The sequence below is a fragment of the Nerophis lumbriciformis genome, linkage group LG13, assembly GCF_033978685.3.
Source record: "Nerophis lumbriciformis linkage group LG13, RoL_Nlum_v2.1, whole genome shotgun sequence".
Taxonomy (NCBI): domain Eukaryota; kingdom Metazoa; phylum Chordata; class Actinopteri; order Syngnathiformes; family Syngnathidae; genus Nerophis; species Nerophis lumbriciformis.
Window position 1 is genome coordinate 1,539,626 of NC_084560.2, and position 17,651 is coordinate 1,557,276.

The 17,651-nt window shown below is 32.8% G+C and overlaps 1 protein-coding gene across 3 annotated transcripts in view; it reads right to left on the reverse strand.

The window, feature by feature from the left end:
- Window positions 1-15,734, reverse strand: part of ptprna (protein tyrosine phosphatase receptor type Na) — a 94,851-nt gene extending 79,117 nt beyond the window's left edge. For all 3 annotated transcript variants that reach the window (XM_061971816.1, XM_061971815.1, XM_061971814.1), the window contains exons 1-2: window positions 15,535-15,734; window positions 2,554-2,604 (exon numbers count right to left, since the gene is read on the reverse strand). In XM_061971816.1, coding sequence (XP_061827800.1) covers window positions 2,554-2,604; window positions 15,535-15,607 — 124 coding nt within the window. In that variant the 5' untranslated portion in view covers window positions 15,608-15,734. The remainder of the gene's footprint in view (window positions 1-2,553; window positions 2,605-15,534) is intronic.
- Window positions 15,735-17,651: the final 1,917 nt, after the last annotated feature.

Genomic DNA, 17,651 nt, shown 5'->3' on the forward strand with positions numbered 1-17,651 from the left:
AAATAAAAAATTCACGATTAAAAAATGCACAAAACATGAAATACACAATAAAAAATAGACAATTTAAAAAATACACAATAAAAAATAGACAATTAAAAAAATAAACAATAAAAAAACCACAATGAAAAAGGTACACAATTAAAAAGGATCAAATAGATGCAACATATTATTGAAGAAGGGTCATTAAGAATGTCCAAGACCACCCGAGCAAAAATGCCAAACGCTAGCGGCAAAGCTAGCATGGACTGCCTCACACCACAAGGTCAAAGTTCACTCTCAGCATGTTGGAGCAAGTCGGAGGTGAATGGAGAAAGCTCAATTTTGTGGCAGCACAGGAGAAAGTTCAAGTGAAAAGTTGGACTATGTTGCTCATAACTGTGGTGCGTTCAAGGACCCTCGATTACAGTTAGAAACAGAGGTGTCACTCGGTTTTAAAAACAGGGAGTTTTTTTGCTCTAATAGTAATAATAATAATAATATAGTTATGATAATAAAGATGATGTATTATTATAACATCTCTAGGTGAAACTCTGAAGTCAATCAAAACTTTTTTTTTGGAAAAAACAATAAACAATAATATATACATCATGTATATATTACATGTTATTATGAATGTTACTAGATACTACATATATACTTACATCATGTATATATTACATGTTATTATGAATGTTACTAGATACTACATATATACTTACATCATGTATATATTACATGTTATTATGAATGTTACTACATGACATATATACTTACATCATGTATATATTACATGTTATTATGAATGTTACTACATGACATATATACTTACATCATGTATATATTACATGTTATTATAAATGTTACATGACATATATACTTACATCATGTATATATTACATGTTATTATGAATGTTACTACATGACATATATACTTACATCATGTATATATTTCATGTTATTATGAATGTTACTACATGACATATATACTTACATCATGTATATATTACATGTTATTATGAATGTTACTACATGACATATACTTACATCATGTATATATTACATGTTATTATGAATGTTACTAGATACTACATATATACTTACATCATGTATATATTACATGCTATAATGAATGTTACTACATGACATATATACTTACATCATGTATATATTACATGTTATTATGAATGTTACTACATGACATATATACTTACATCATGTATATATTACATGTTATTATGAATGTTACTAGATACTACATATATACTTACATCATGTATATATTACATGTTATTATGAATGTTACTAGATACTACATATATACTTACATCATGTATATATTACATGTTATTATGAATGTTACTACATGACATATATACTTACATCATGTATATATTACATGTTATTATGAATGTTACTAGATACTACATATATACTTACATCATGTATATATTACATGTTATTATGAATGTTACTACATGACATATATACTTACATCATGTATATATTACATGTTATTATAAATGTTACATTACATATATACTTACATCATGTATATATTACATGTTATTATGAATGTTACTACATGACATATATACTTACATCATGTATATATTACATGTTATTATGAATGTTACTACACAACATATATACTTACATCATGTATATATTACATGTTATTATGAATGTTACTACATGACATATATACTTACATCATGTATATATTACATGTTATTATGAATGTTACTACATGACATATATACTTACATCATGTATATATTACATGTTATTATGAATGTTACTACATGACATATATACTTACATCATGTATATATTACATGTTATTATGAATGATACTAGATACTACATATATACTTACATCATGTATATATTACATGTTATTATGAATGTTACTACATGACATATATACTTACATCTTGTGTATATTACATGTTATTATGAATGTTACTAGATACTACATATATACTTACATCATGTATATATTACATGTTATTATGAATATTTCTACATGACATATATACTTAGAGTGTGTATATAAAACATTGATGGATGTTTTGCCAAGTATGTTGTTAGTCAGAGGGGGTGCAAGTATGTTGACAAGAAGAAGAAATACACTTGTGTATATTTGCTTTCAGACTATGTCAATATATCTCTGATATATATATATTGATATTAGTAGGTCTTCATCACAGATGTTATAATATGAATACAAGAGGACTGAATGTGTTGTATTGGGCTGTGTGCGTAAGTGCAATTCCCAGCTAGACGTGCGTATGCGAGTGACTCATCACCGTGTTCACACAACAACTGTGGGGGTGTGGACCCCGCTGTGATGTCAGGGTTGCCATGGAGACAGCAGAGCAAGGAGGCGGGGTCTGGGATGATGAAGCGGAAGGTGAGGGTGGGGACACTTTTCTTCTACTGGCCTTTTTTCTAATACATCATATAGGAATATTGTGTGTGCGTGTGTGTGTGTGTGTGTGTGTGTGTGTGTGTGTGTGTGTGTGTGTGTGTGTGTGTGTGTGTGTGTGTGTGTGTGTGTGTGTGTGTGCTTACCGTCAGAGCACAACTGATCTCTGGAGCACACTTTTCTCTCAAACAGGCAACCTGATGGCAGACAAACACATGAATATAAACACACATTAGTGACAATACACACTTTAGTTTGCTGTCATGTGGACACAACTCATGTACACACCCCGTTTCCATATGAGTTGGGAAATTGTGTTAGATGTAAATATAAACGGAATACAATGATTTGCAAATCCTTTTCAAGCCATATTCAGTTGAATATGCTACAAAGACAACATATTTGATGTTCAAACTCATAAACTTTATTTTTTTTTTTGCAAATAATCATTAACTTTAGAATTTGATGGCAGCAACACGTGACAAAGAAGTTGGGAAAGGTGGCAATAAATACTGATAAAGTTGAGGAATGCTCATCAAACACTTATTTGGAACATCCCACAGGTGAGCAGGCTAATTGGGAACAGGTGGGTGCCATGATTGGGTATAAAAGTAGATTCCATGAAATGCTCAGTCATTCACAAACAAGGATGGGGCGAGGGTCACCACTTTGTCAACAAATGCCTGAGCAAATTGTTGAACAGTTTAAGAAAAACCTTTCTCAAGCAGCTATTGCAAGGAATTTAGGGATTTTACCATCTACGCTCTGTAATATCATCAAAGGGTTCAGAGAATCTGGAGAAATCACTGCACGTAAGCAGCTAAGCCCGTGACCTTCCATCCCTCAGGCTGTACTGCATCAAAAAGCCACATCAGTGTGTAAAGGATATCACCACATGGGCTCAGGAACACTTCAGAAACCCACTGTCAGTAACTACAGTTGGTGGCTACATCTGTAAGTGCAAGTTAAAACTCTCCTATGCAAGGCGAAAACCGTTTATCAACAACACCCAGAAACGCCGTCGGCTTCGCTGGGCCTGAGCTCATCTAAGATGGACTGATACCAAGTGGAAAAGTGTTCTGTGGTCTGACGAGTCCACATTTCAAATTGTTTTTGGAAACTGTGGACGTCGTGTCCTCCGGACCAAAGAGGAAAAGAACCATCCGGATTGTTCTAGGCGCAAAGTGTAAAAGGCAGCATGTGTGATGGTATGGGGGTGTATTAGTGCCCAAGACATGGGTAACTTACACATCTGTGAAGGCACCATTAATGCTGAAAGGTACATACAGCTTTTGGAGCAACATATGTTGCCATCCAAGCAACGTTACCATGGACGCCCCTGCTTATTGCAGCAAGACAATGCCAAGCCACGTGTTACATCTGTCATGTCTGTGTAATCATGTTTTGTTTTAAGTCATGTTTTGTTTAGTTTCTGGCTTTTCACTCCCTTGTCTTGTTTGCATGGTTACCCATTAGTTTCACCTGTTCCACGTTTGGACTCATTGTGCACTCTTGTTTGTCACCATAGCAACCATTAGTTTTCACCTGTCACGTCACGTACCCGTTTCACGTTTTGAGTCACGCACCTGCTTTCACTAATCATGTCCATAGTATTCAAGTTCATTCTTTTCAGTTTGTCGTTCTGACGACCTCACCACATTTATGCTCTGTCCATGCCTGGCACTTCTTCCCATGTCCATTCTTCATGCAACTATTTTTTGTCTAAGCCAAGTAAGTTTTTGTTCCATGTTTATAGTCTTTTTGTTTTTCATAGTTTGTTCTCCGCCACTGTGCGTGCTTTTCATTTGTACTTTTTTGCTATAGTCAATGCGATACCAAGTAGTTACAGGATCATACATTGGTCATACCAGTACTTTTTAGAGGCGGTATAGTACTGAATATGATTGATTCGTATGGCGGTACTATACTAGTACCAAGTATTTTGAGTCACGAGAGAAAAGCGCTATATAAATACAAATATAAATATAAATATAAATATAAATATCTTCACTAACTTTGAATGACTTCTGGTTATTTGGATCATTTTTGTATGAAAGGCATCAAAGCTGCTTTTTCTTTTCCTTCTTCATTCTTTTTTCGTATTTTGCTTCTAATTTTTATTTTGCATCCTTATTTATTTATTTAATCCCGCCTCTCTTTTTCTGTATTTTTGCTTCTCGTGTTTTTTTTTTATTTTTTATTTTGCTTGTAATTTTGCGGGAAGAAGACCTGGGGCTGGTGTGCACCCGGCAGGTAGAGCACTGACGCGGCAGGTAATGTGCAGCTCTCTGCTCTCCAGATAAATATCTTTTTTTTTTAATTCTCTCTTCTTTTTGTCTGGCTTGTCAATCTAAAGGCACAACATTTGATCCGGGGGTGACCGTTTGATTCCAGACAAGTCTCCGTTCAAATGGACTCTCAGAATGTAATATTTGGTGTAAAACTTCTAATAAAACGTTTTGGTTGAAGGGTTAGAAAAGCTCCTTCATGTCTTTTTAAAAACAGATTCTTCCTAAAGAAAACAAAAGTTTAGTTTAAAATCGGGATGAATAGGAATCTGAATTTGGATGTGAAATGATGTTTTTGTCCATAGCAAAGCACATACATATGATGACATACAACTGGAGACTTGCAACGAGGGTGTTGTTGCAGTCGTCCAAAGTCAACAAGAAGAAGAAGGGAGTTTGTTGTGTCAATCCAAGTCACAATCTTTGTTTGCGAGGGGAAATAACATGTGCTTTTCACTCTAAATCGTCTATGACTGGTCCTCAAATTCATCCTGTCAGGTCTGATGTCATCCACATCACAAGAGTGTCCACAGTTCTTCCTCATCCTCCAATCATTGGTGGCAGCTTTGGGCTACTTTGAGGACTTCCTGTTTGTGGACCAACCAGAGTAAGGCTTACTCCCAATCAGCAGATGTCCCAATAGGTGATATCGTCACGTCCTCCACTTTTGCATCAGCTCTGGCCCAGCGAAGCGTTTCTGGGTGTTGTTGATAAATGTCTGTGGCTTTGCATAGTAGACTTTTAACTTGCACTTACAGATGTAGCGACCAACTGTAGTTACTGAGAGTGGTTTTCTCAAGTGTTCCTGAGCCCATGTGGTGATATCCTTTACACACGGATGTGGCTTTTTTTTTGATGCAGTACCGTGCCATTATTGTGAAGGAGCTGAAGTAGTAATGCAGTAATATTGTGTATATGTATTTGTATAAATGGGAAGACCAGACGACTGACACAGCTCTTGTGTTGGATCTAAATATCAACGGTATCGATTGCAAAGTCGGTATCAGTATCAGGCCAATACTGGTTTGGAGAGATGGCTTTTTTCCAGTTCTGGGTGTTGTTGATAAATGGCTGTGGCTTTGCATAGTGGAGTTTTAACTTGCACTTACAGATGCAGCGACCAACTGTAGTTACTGACAGTGGTTTTCTGAAGTGTTCCCGAGCCCATGTGGTGATATCCTTTACACACTGATGTGGCTTTTTGATGCAGTACCGCCTGAGGGATCCAAGGTCACGGGCAATCAATGTTGGTTTTCGGCCTTTTCAGAGTATAAATGGAAGCTTTTTTCTCATCGAATAATCGATTTAATCGATTAGAAAAAATCTAAATCAGCATATTTAAAATTCCGGCCATACATTTTAATATTTTCATTAAATACACTAATTAAACGATTAATCAAAACAACATAATATAAATGGAAGTTGTTTTCCCTAATAGAATAATCGATTTAATCGATTAATTGTTGCAGCCTTGCAAAGACTAAATCAGCATATTTCCAATTCTGGGCATATATTTTAATATTTTCAAGAAATCCAGTAATTAAACAATTAATCAAAGTAACTGAATATAAATCGAATATTTTTTTCTAATTGAATAATCGATTAAATCGATTAATCGTTGTGGCCATACAAAAACTAAATTGGTGTATTTAAAGCTCCGGGCATATACAGTATTTTAATATGTTCATCAACTACACTCCATAAACAGTTTTTCAAAGCATCAGAGTATAAAATGCAAGCTTTTTTCCTCATCGAATAATCGATTTAATCGATTTAATCAATTAATCGTTGCGGCCAAGCAAAAACTAAATCAGCATATTTAAAATTCCGGCCATACATTTTAATATCTTCATTAAATACACTAATTAAACGATTAATCAAAACAACATAATATAAATGGAAGTTTTTTCCCCCTAATAGAATAATCGATTTAATCGATTTAATCGATTAATCGTTGCAGCCTCACAAAGACTAAATCAGCATATTTTAAATTCCGGGCATGTATTTTAATATTTTCAATAAATGCAGCAATTAAACAATTCATCAAAGTAACATAATATAAATAAAAGAGTTTTTTCTAATTGAATAATCGATTAAATCGATTAATCGTTGTGACCATAGACAAACTATATTAGTGTATTTAAAGCCCTGGGCATATATTTTAATATTTTCATCAACTACACTCCATAAACATGAAATATCTTGTCTTTGCAGTCTATTCAACGTGACAACTTCACTGCTTTTGGGGTTTGCACGTCAAAATCAACACATCTGGCATCTGCTTCAGTTCGACACATTTATGCCTTTATTGTGAAGGAGCTGAAGTAGTAATGCAGTAATATTGTGTATATGTATTTGTATAAATGGGAAGACCAGACGACTGACACAGCTCTTGTGTTGGATCTAAATATCAACGGTATCGATTGCAAAGTCGGTATCAGTATCAGGCCAATACTAGTTTGGGGAGATGGCTTTTTTCCAGTTCTGGGTGTTGTTGATAAATGGCTGTGGCTTTGCATAGTGGAGCTTTAACTTGCACTTACAGATGTAGCGACCAACTGTAGTTACTGACAGTGGTTTTCTGAAGTGTTCCTGAGCCCATGTGGTGATATCCTTTACACATGTAAAGGATTTTGTGTTTAATTTCCCCAAATATATTTGAGTGTATATATTATTTATAAGTTCTTGGACTTTAGGGGCCACAAGATGAAGGATTTTTTTTAAATGTGAGCCAATGTAGCTGAAATACATCTGCCCACTGTGATCATGTTACTATCTCATCTTCTTGTATTCATGTTTTCACAAATAAGTTTGTTGTTAAAAATATATTTTTGTTTGCCTTCAATCGGTGTTTTATTCTGATTATCAGCTTGATCAACACGTTAATGACAACAATTATTTCATGTTTCAAATAACAAGTATCAGAAGGACTTGTCTAGCGATCATTTTAGTAACTGACCAATCCATCCATGACTTTGTTCCATTCATCGAGTAATCCCATAAACACACTCGGAAATAGTTTGAATATTTTTGTTTAATTTTTTCCTAATAAATGCACATCAGCAACATTGAAATGACAACAAAAGTGCAATCATTAAAAAAATACAAACAAAAAGTTTGGGTATATTTAAAGTTCCCGGCACGTCTTTTATTATTTTCATTAAACGATTATTCACAGCAACAGCATATACATAGAAGCTTTTTCTAATCGACTGATTAATTAAATCGATTAATCGTTGTGACCATGCAAAAACTGTTTTGGCGTATTTAAAGTTGCAGGCATTTATTTTTTTATTGCTATATTAGTCTATTTATACCTGCATTGTCCTTTCCATCCTTACACTTTCCATCATTGTAACCGAGCTACTGTGTTGAACAATTTCCCTTGTGGATCATTCAAGTTTGTCTAAGTCTAACATGTCTAATGTCTATTTTAAATCATTACTCATTAAACGATTAATCAAAGCGACAGAATATAAATAGAAGTATTTTTTTCTAAAAGAATAATCGATAGACTCAATTAATTGTTGCGGCCATACAAAAACTAAATCAGCATAAGGCATACATTTGAATATTTTCAATAATTACATTCATTAAACGATTAATCAAAGTAACAGAATATAAATGGAAGATATGTTTCTAATTGAATAATCGATTAATATCTTCATTAAATACACTAATTAAACGATTAATCAAAACAACATAATATAAATGGAAGTTTTTTTCCCTAATAGAATAATCGATTTAATCGATTAATTGTTGCAGCCTTGCAAAGACTAAATCAGCATATTTCCAATTCTGGGCATATATTTTAATATTTTCAAGAAATACAGTAATTAAACAATTAATCAAAGTAACTGAATATAAATCGAATATTTTTTTCTAATTGAATAATCGATTAAATCGATTAATCGTTGTGGCCATACAAAAACTAAATTGGTGTATTTAAAGCTCCGGGCATATACAGTATTTTAATATGTTCATCAACTACACTCCATAAACAGTTTTTCAAAGCATCAGAGTATAAAATGCAAGCTTTTTTCCTCATCGAATAATCAATTTAATCAATTAATCGTTGCGGCCATGCAAAAACTAAATCAGCATATTTAAAATTCCGGCCATACATTTTAATATCTTCATTAAATACACTAATTAAATGATTAATCAAAACAACATAATTTAAATGGAAGTTGTTTTCCCTAATAGAATAATCGATTTGATCGATTAATTGTTGCAGCCTTGCAAAGACTAAATCAGCATATTTCCAATTCTGGGCATATATTTTAATATTTTCAAGAAATACAGTAATTAAACAATTAATCAAAGTAAGTGAATATAAATCGAATATTTTTTTCTAATTGAATAATCGATTAAATCGATTAATCGTTGTGGCCATACAAAAACTAAATTGGTGTATTTAAAGCTCCGGGCATATACAGTATTTTAATATGTTCATCAACTACACTCCATAAACAGTTTTTCAAAGCATCAGAGTATAAAATGCAAGCTTTTTTCCTCATCGAATAATCGATTTAATCAATTAATCGTTGCGGCCATGCAAAAACTAAATCAGCATATTTAAAATTCCGGCCATACATTTTAATATCTTCATTAAATACACTAATTAAATGATTAATCAAAACAACATAATTTAAATGGAAGTTGTTTTCCCTAATAGAATAATCGATTTGATCGATTAATTGTTGCAGCCTTGCAAAGACTAAATCAGCATATTTCCAATTCTGGGCATATATTTTAATATTTTCAAGAAATACAGTAATTAAACAATTAATCAAAGTAAGTGAATATAAATCGAATATTTTTTTCTAATTGAATAATCGATTAAATCGATTAATCGTTGTGGCCATACAAAAACTAAATTGGTGTATTTAAAGCTCCGGGCATATACAGTATTTTAATATGTTCATCAACTACACTCCATAAACAGTTTTTCAAAGCATCAGAGTATAAAATGCAAGCTTTTTTCCTCATCGAATAATCGATTTAATCAATTAATCGTTGCGGCCATGCAAAAACTAAATCAGCATATTTAAAATTCCGGCCATACATTTTAATATTTTCTTTAAATACACTAATTAAACGATTAATCAAAACAACATAATATAAATGGAAGTTGTTTTCCCTAATAGAATAATCGATTTAATCAATTAATTGTTGCAGCCTTGCAAAGACTAAATCAGCATATTTCCAATTCTGGGCATATATTTTAATATTTTCAAGAAATCCAGTAATTAAACAATTAATCAAAGTAACTGAATATAAATCGAATATTTTTTTCTAATTGAATAATCGATTAAATCGATTAATCGTTGTGGCCATACAAAAACTAAATTGGTGTATTTAAAGCTCTGGGCATATACAGTATTTTAATATGTTCATCAACTACACTCCATAAACAGTTTTTCAAAGCATCAGAGTATAAAATGCAAGCTTTTTTCCTCATCGAATAATCGATTTAATCAATTAATCGTTGCGGCCATGCAAAAACTAAATCAGCATATTTAAAATTCCGGCCATACATTTTAATATCTTCATTAAATACACTAATTAAATGATTAATCAAAACAACATAATTTAAATGGAAGTTGTTTTCCCTAATAGAATAATCGATTTAATCGATTAATTGTTGCAGCCTTGCAAAGACTAAATCAGCATATTTCCAATTCTGGGCATATATTTTAATATTTTCAAGAAATACAGTAATTAAACAATTAATCAAAGTAACTGAATATAAATCGAATTTTTTTTTCTAATTGAATAATCGATTAAATCGATTAATCGTTGTGGCCATACAAAAACTAAATTGGTGTATTTAAAGCTTCGGGCATATACAGTATTTTAATATGTTCATCAACTACACTCCATAAACAGTTTTTCAAAGCATCAGAGTATAAAATGCAAGCTTTTTTCCTCATCGAATAATCGATTTAATCAATTAATTGTTGCGGCCATGCAAAAACTAAATCAGCATATTTAAAATTCCGGCCATACATTTTAATATTTTCTTTAAATACACTAATTAAACGATTAATCAAAACAACATAATATAAATGGAAGTTGTTTTCCCTAATAGAATAATCGATTTAATCAATTAATTGTTGCAGCCTTGCAAAGACTAAATCAGCATATTTCCAATTCTGGGCATATATTTTAATATTTTCAAGAAATACAGTAATTAAACAATTAATCAAAGTAACTGAATATAAATCGAATATTTTTTTCTAATTGAATAATCGATTAAATCGATTAATCGTTGTGGCCATACAAAAACTAAATTGGTGTATTTAAAGCTTCGGGCATATACAGTATTTTAATATGTTCATCAACTACACTCCATAAACAGTTTTTCAAAGCATCAGAGTATAAAATGCAAGCTTTTTTCCTCATCGAATAATCGATTTAATCAATTAATCGTTGCGGCCATGCAAAAACTATATCAGCATATTTAAAATTCCGGCCATACATTTTAATATTTTCTTTAAATACACTAATTAAACGATTAATCAAAACAACATAATATAAATGGAAGTTGTTTTCCCTAATAGAATAATCGATTTAATCGATTAATTGTTGCAGCCTTGCAAAGACTAAATCAGCATATTTCCAATTCTGGGCATATATTTTAATATTTTCAAGAAATACAGTAATTAAACAATTAATCAAAGTAACTGAATATAAATCGAATATTTTTTTCTAATTGAATAATCGATTAAATCGATTAATCGTTGTGGCCATACAAAACCTAAATTGGTGTATTTAAAGCTCCGGGCATATACAGTATTTTAATATGTTCATCAACTACACTCCATAAACAGTTTTTCAAAGCATCAGAGTATAAAATGCAAGCTTTTTTCCTCATCGAATAATCGATTTAATCAATTAATCGTTGCGGCCATGCAAAAACTAAATCAGCATATTTAAAATTCCGGCCATACATTTTAATATTTTCTTTAAATACACTAATTAAACGATTAATCAAAACAACATAATATAAATGGAAGTTGTTTTCCCTAATAGAATAATCGATTTAATCGATTAATTGTTGCAGCCTTGCAAAGACTAAATCAGCATATTTCCAATTCTGGGCATATATTTTAATATTTTCAAGAAATACAGTAATTAAACAATTAATCAAAGTAACTGAATATAAATCGAATATTTTTTTCTAATTGAATAATCGATTAAATCGATTAATCGTTGTGGCCATACAAAAACTAAATTGGTGTATTTAAAGCTCCGGGCATATACAGTATTTTAATATGTTCATCAACTACACTCCATAAACAGTTTTTCAAAGCATCAGAGTATAAAATGCAAGCTTTTTTCCCCAACGAATAATCGATTTAATCAATTAATCGTTGCGGCCATGCAAAAACTAAATCACCATATTTAAAATTCCGGCCATACATTTTAATATATTCATTAAATACACTAATTAAACGATTAATCAAAACAACATAATATAAATGGAAGTTGTTTTCCCTAATAGAATAATCGATTTAATCGATTAATTGTTGCAGCCTTGCAAAGACTAAATCAGCATATTTCCAATTCTGAGCATATATTTTAATATTTTCAAGAAATACAGTAATTAAACAATTAATCAAAGTAACTGAATATAAATCGAATATTTTTTTCTAATTGAATAATCGATTAAATCAATTAATCGTTGTGGCCATACAAAAACTAAATTGGTGTATTTAAAGCTTCGGGCATATACAGTATTTTAATATGTTCATCAACTACACTCCATAAACAGTTTTTCAAAGCATCAGAATATAAAATGCAAGCTTTTTTCCTCATCGAATAATCGATTTAATCAATTAATCGTTGCGGCCATGCAAAAACTAAATCAGCATATTTAAAATTCCGGCCATACATTTTAATATCTTCATTAAATACACTAATTAAACGATTAATCAAAACAACATAATATAAATGGAAGTTTTCTTCCCTAATAGAATAATCAATTTAATCGATTAATCGTTGCAGCCTCACAAAGACTAAATCAGCATATTTTAAATTCCGGGCATATATTTTAATATTTTCAATAAATGCAGCAATTAAACAACTAATCAAAGTAACATAATATAAATAAAATAGTTTTTTCTAATTGAATAATTGATTAAATCGATTAATCGTTGTGACCATAGACAAACTAAATTAGTGTATTCAAAGCCCGGGGCATATATTTTAATATTTTCATCAACTACACTCCATAAACAGTTTTTCAAAGTAACAGACTATAAATGGAAGCGTTTTTCTCATCAAATAATCGATTTAATTGATTAATCGTTGTGGCCATACAAAAACTAAATTAGCTTGTTTAAAATTCCGGGCATATATTTTTCTATTTTAATTAAATACACTAATTAAATGATTAATCAAAACAACATAATATAAATGGAAGTTGTTTTCCCTAATAGAATAATCGATTTAATCGATTAATTGTTGCAGCCTTGCAAAGACTAAATCAGCATATTTCCAATTCTGGGCATATATTTTAATATTTTCAAGAAATCCAGTAATTAAACAATTAATCAAAGTAACTGAATATAAATCGAATATTTTTTTCTAATTGAATAATCGATTAAATCGATTAATCGTTGTGGCCATACAAAAACTAAATTGGTGTATTTAAAGCTTCGGGCATATACAGTATTTTAATATGTTCATCAACTACACTCCATAAACAGTTTTTCAAAGCAACAGAGTATAAATGGAAGCTTTTTTCCCTCATCGAATAATCGATTTAATCGATTAATCGTTGCAGCCATACAAAAACTAAATCAGTATATTTAAAATTCCGGGCATATATTTTTCTATTTTAATTAAATACACTAATTAAACGATTAATCCAAAAAACATAATATAAATGGAAGTTGTTTTCCCTAATAGAATAATCGATTTAATCGATTAATTGTTGCAGCCTTGCAAAGACTAAATCAGCATATTTCCAATTCTGGGCATATATTTTAATATTTTCAAGAAATCCAGTAATTAAACAATTAATCAAAGTAACTGAATATAAATCGAATATTTTTTTCTAATTGAATAATCGATTAAATCGATTAATCGTTGTGGCCATACAAAAACTAAATTGGTGTATTTAAAGCTTCGGGCATATACAGTATTTTAATATGTTCATCAACTACACTCCATAAACAGTTTTTCAAAGCAACAGAGTATAAATGGAAGCTTTTTTCCCTCATCGAATAATCGATTTAATCGATTAATCGTTGCAGCCATACAAAAACTAAATCAGTATATTTAAAATTCCGGGCATATATTTTTCTATTTTAATTAAATACACTAATTAAACGATTAATCCAAAAAACATAACATAAATGGAAGTTGTTTTCCCTAATAGAATAATCGATTTAATCGATTAATTGTTGCAGCCTTACAAAGACTAAATCAGCATATTTCCAATTCTGGGCATATATTTTAATACCAATATCAAATTTTATTTCAATACTTTTCTAAATAAAGGGGAGCACCAAAAATGTCATTATTGTCTTCATTGTAACAACAAATGAAACATATGTTAATTATTGTCATTTAGTCCTTCAATAAAATACTAGACAACTTGTCTTTTAGTAGTAAGTAAACAAACAAAGACTCCTAATTAGTCTATGCAGTAACATATTGTGTCATTTATGCACCTATTATTTTCTACACATTATGAGGGACAAACTGTAAAAAATGGATTATTAATCCACTTGTTCATTTACTGTTAATATCTGCTTATTTTCTCTTTTAACATGTTCTATCTACACTTCTGTTAAAATGTAATAATCACTTATTCTTCTCTTCTTTCATACTTGACATTAGTTTTGGACGATACCACACATTTAGGTATGGATGTGATACCAAGTAGTTACAGGATCATACATTGGTCATATTCAAAGTCCAGGGACATATTTACTGACTTTATAAACATAATATGAATTGGAAAAAAAAGGAAAAAAGATTTTGTGATTATAAAAAAAATATGGATGTAATCATAGTAGTATCGACTAGATACGCTCTTGTACTTGGTATCATTACAGTGGATGTCAGGTGTAGATCCACCCATGGCGTTTGTTTACATTGTGAGCTATTGTATCCCCCTACGGTGTGTAGTGAAGCATGTTTAGATATTCCTCCTCCTCCAGTGATAACGCTACTTTTAAACTTACTTTATTCGTCGCCATGGAGGCCAGGATTAGTGATTTAGAAGAGGCTAAAACACTGTGGATGGATGTTAGCCATGCCTTAAAGCACCTCTTCCTAAAGGGTGTTTCAGTGTTATAACTTCACCTTTATCTGGACTTTTTTACACCAAAATGCGTCCATTCTCCCTTTTCTGTCTACACGCTGTGTCTGCTTGTAAGTACTCTGTGTGTGTGCGCTGCCCAACATGCTCCTCTGCTCCTAAAAAGCAGCAATGTCACCACGAGACGACGACGAGGGGGCGGTGGGGGTGGAGGAGCGGTACTTTTTAGAGGCGGTATAGTACCGAATAGTATTCATTAGTATGGAGGTACTATACTAGTACAGGGTATACTGTACAACCCTAGCACACATACATATATATATATATATATATATAATTTTAGATTGATGAGAGACAAAAACATGATCATATGATATCAAAAATATATAATTGATGAGAATATGTTGAAGTCTTTGCTTTTTTTTATGTATTTATTTTTTTTGCTCTTTTATTGCAATGACGTAACAAACGTGTAGAACAATAACACAACATCTCCCCCGTTCAACACGAGTAGAAGTCAACACACTGCAAGACATCATGATACCAAGCCATCGTCTTACCGTATCTGTCGGCCAGCCCGGGCTGCAGGAGCAGGCTGAGCAGCGCGAGCCTCCAGGCTCCTGAATGCAGCATGGTGCGTTCACGTGTCACGGGCCAACGCTAATCCTTATCATGTCTCACAGAAGCGTCACGGGTGGGGGGGAAAGATGACGTCTGGTGATGGACGGCGGCTCGACGCGAGGAAAAAAAAGGTCCTTTCTCACGGGGCGGGGCGTGAGGAGGAGGAGGAGGAGGAGGAGGAGGAGGAAGAGGAAGGGGGCGTGGCTAGCAGCACCGTTGCCGGAAATGAGGTCAAAGCAAATAGGCGCCAATCCAGCTGCACGTGCGTCATGGAGAGGATACACCTGTACGTCATACTTTCAACTTCTTTAAGTCGGGGTCCACGTTAATCAATTCAACAGAGCATGGGTTTTGCGCCTCCATTTTTTCATCCTCAGGCATATTGTATGCCTGAAAACCAGAGGTGTGGACTCGAGTCACATGACTTGGACTCGAGTCATGAATTTGATGACTTTAGACTCGACTTGACAAAATGTAAAAAAGACTTGCAACTCGACTTAGACTTTAACATCAATGACTTGTGACTTCACTTGGACTTGAGCCTTTTGAATTGACATGACTTGACACGACTTGCTACTTTCCCCAAAACCCAAAGATGAAAAAGTTATTCGGGAGCGCTCCGTATTTTTCATTGTGTACTTGTCTATCAGCGTTGCGTGTGTCAGCTGGTGTGCTCTCAGTACAACAGCCAATCAAATTACATCTACTTTGTTTTCATCACACAGCATTCATCCAATCAAATTGCAGGACAACCAACGAAGAAGACATGTCCAAACCACACGCCAGTGAACAAAAAATGATACCTAAAATCATTTTGTTTGGGTATAAAAATGACGAGGTGGTCAACACAAAACGGTTTGCAGTATGCAACACATGCGGTTCCAAAATGACTGATGGAGAGGCAACAACTTCCAACTTCGTCCGGCATTTGAAGTTGCACAAAGAACGGTAAGTTTTGAATGTAAGATAACGTTTATTGGCTAAGTAACGTGACTTTTATTTGCTGTGTAGTTAAATCAGTGAGGCTGTAAACTCACTGCTAACGTTATTGCAAACATGGGAATCTGTTGCAGTTCACTACCTTATTCATACGTTTTGTTCAGTGATTTTTTTTAAGCAGGGTTACGTTAGTCAATATATCACACGTAACGTTAGACGGCGGTCAGCAGCACCGCGTATTTTAGCCACCTAAAAAAAAAGACAAAAATAGTAAAATAAAGGTCAGTTAAAATGTATACTATATTATGAATATGTGTACCGTTTTAGCTAGCTTTCTGACATACTGTTGGTTGTTTACCTCAGTGGTCCCCAACCACCAGGCCGCGGCCCGGTACTGGTCCGTGGATCGATTGGTATCGGGCCGCACAAGAATTTTTTCTTTTTTTTTTCTTTTTTTAATTAAATCAACATAAAAAACACAAGATACACTTACAAGTAGTGCACCAACCCAAAACAACTCTCTCCCCCCTTTTGTTCTGGGCATTGAACATGAAGACTCTTCCTTCACTGTTCCGAGTGGCCATGAGAGTCTTGGCAGTGCCTGCCTCCAGTGCTCCAGTGGAGCGAGTTTTCAGCCATGGTGGCATCATACTACGCCCCCATCGTGCACAAATGACTGACAGACTCTTGGCTAATTTGGTCTTTTGCAAATGCAATGCAGCATAGGGCCCTGACACATAAAAAGTACAACTTTTTTGTTATGTTCACGTATATGTCATGTTTTTTCAATGTTAACACTTTTGTACAAATAAGTACATTTGCACTTTATTTTTCAATGTGTTTGTTCTGTAAAGGAATGAGTTAATGTTTAAAATGACTGGTTAATAGTGCTATTATAAAGTGCAATGTCAGCACAATTTTCTTTCCTGCAATTTAAAATGCACTTGTTTTAATAAATAAATACAGCGTTTGAAAAGCATACACAATCTGTGTTAATATATTAGTCTGTGGTTAAAAGGACTTGAAAGGACTCGAAACTCAAAATGCAGGACTTAGGACTTGACTTGAGACTTTCCAGTCTTGACTTTGGACTTGACTCGGGGCTTGCCTGTCTTGA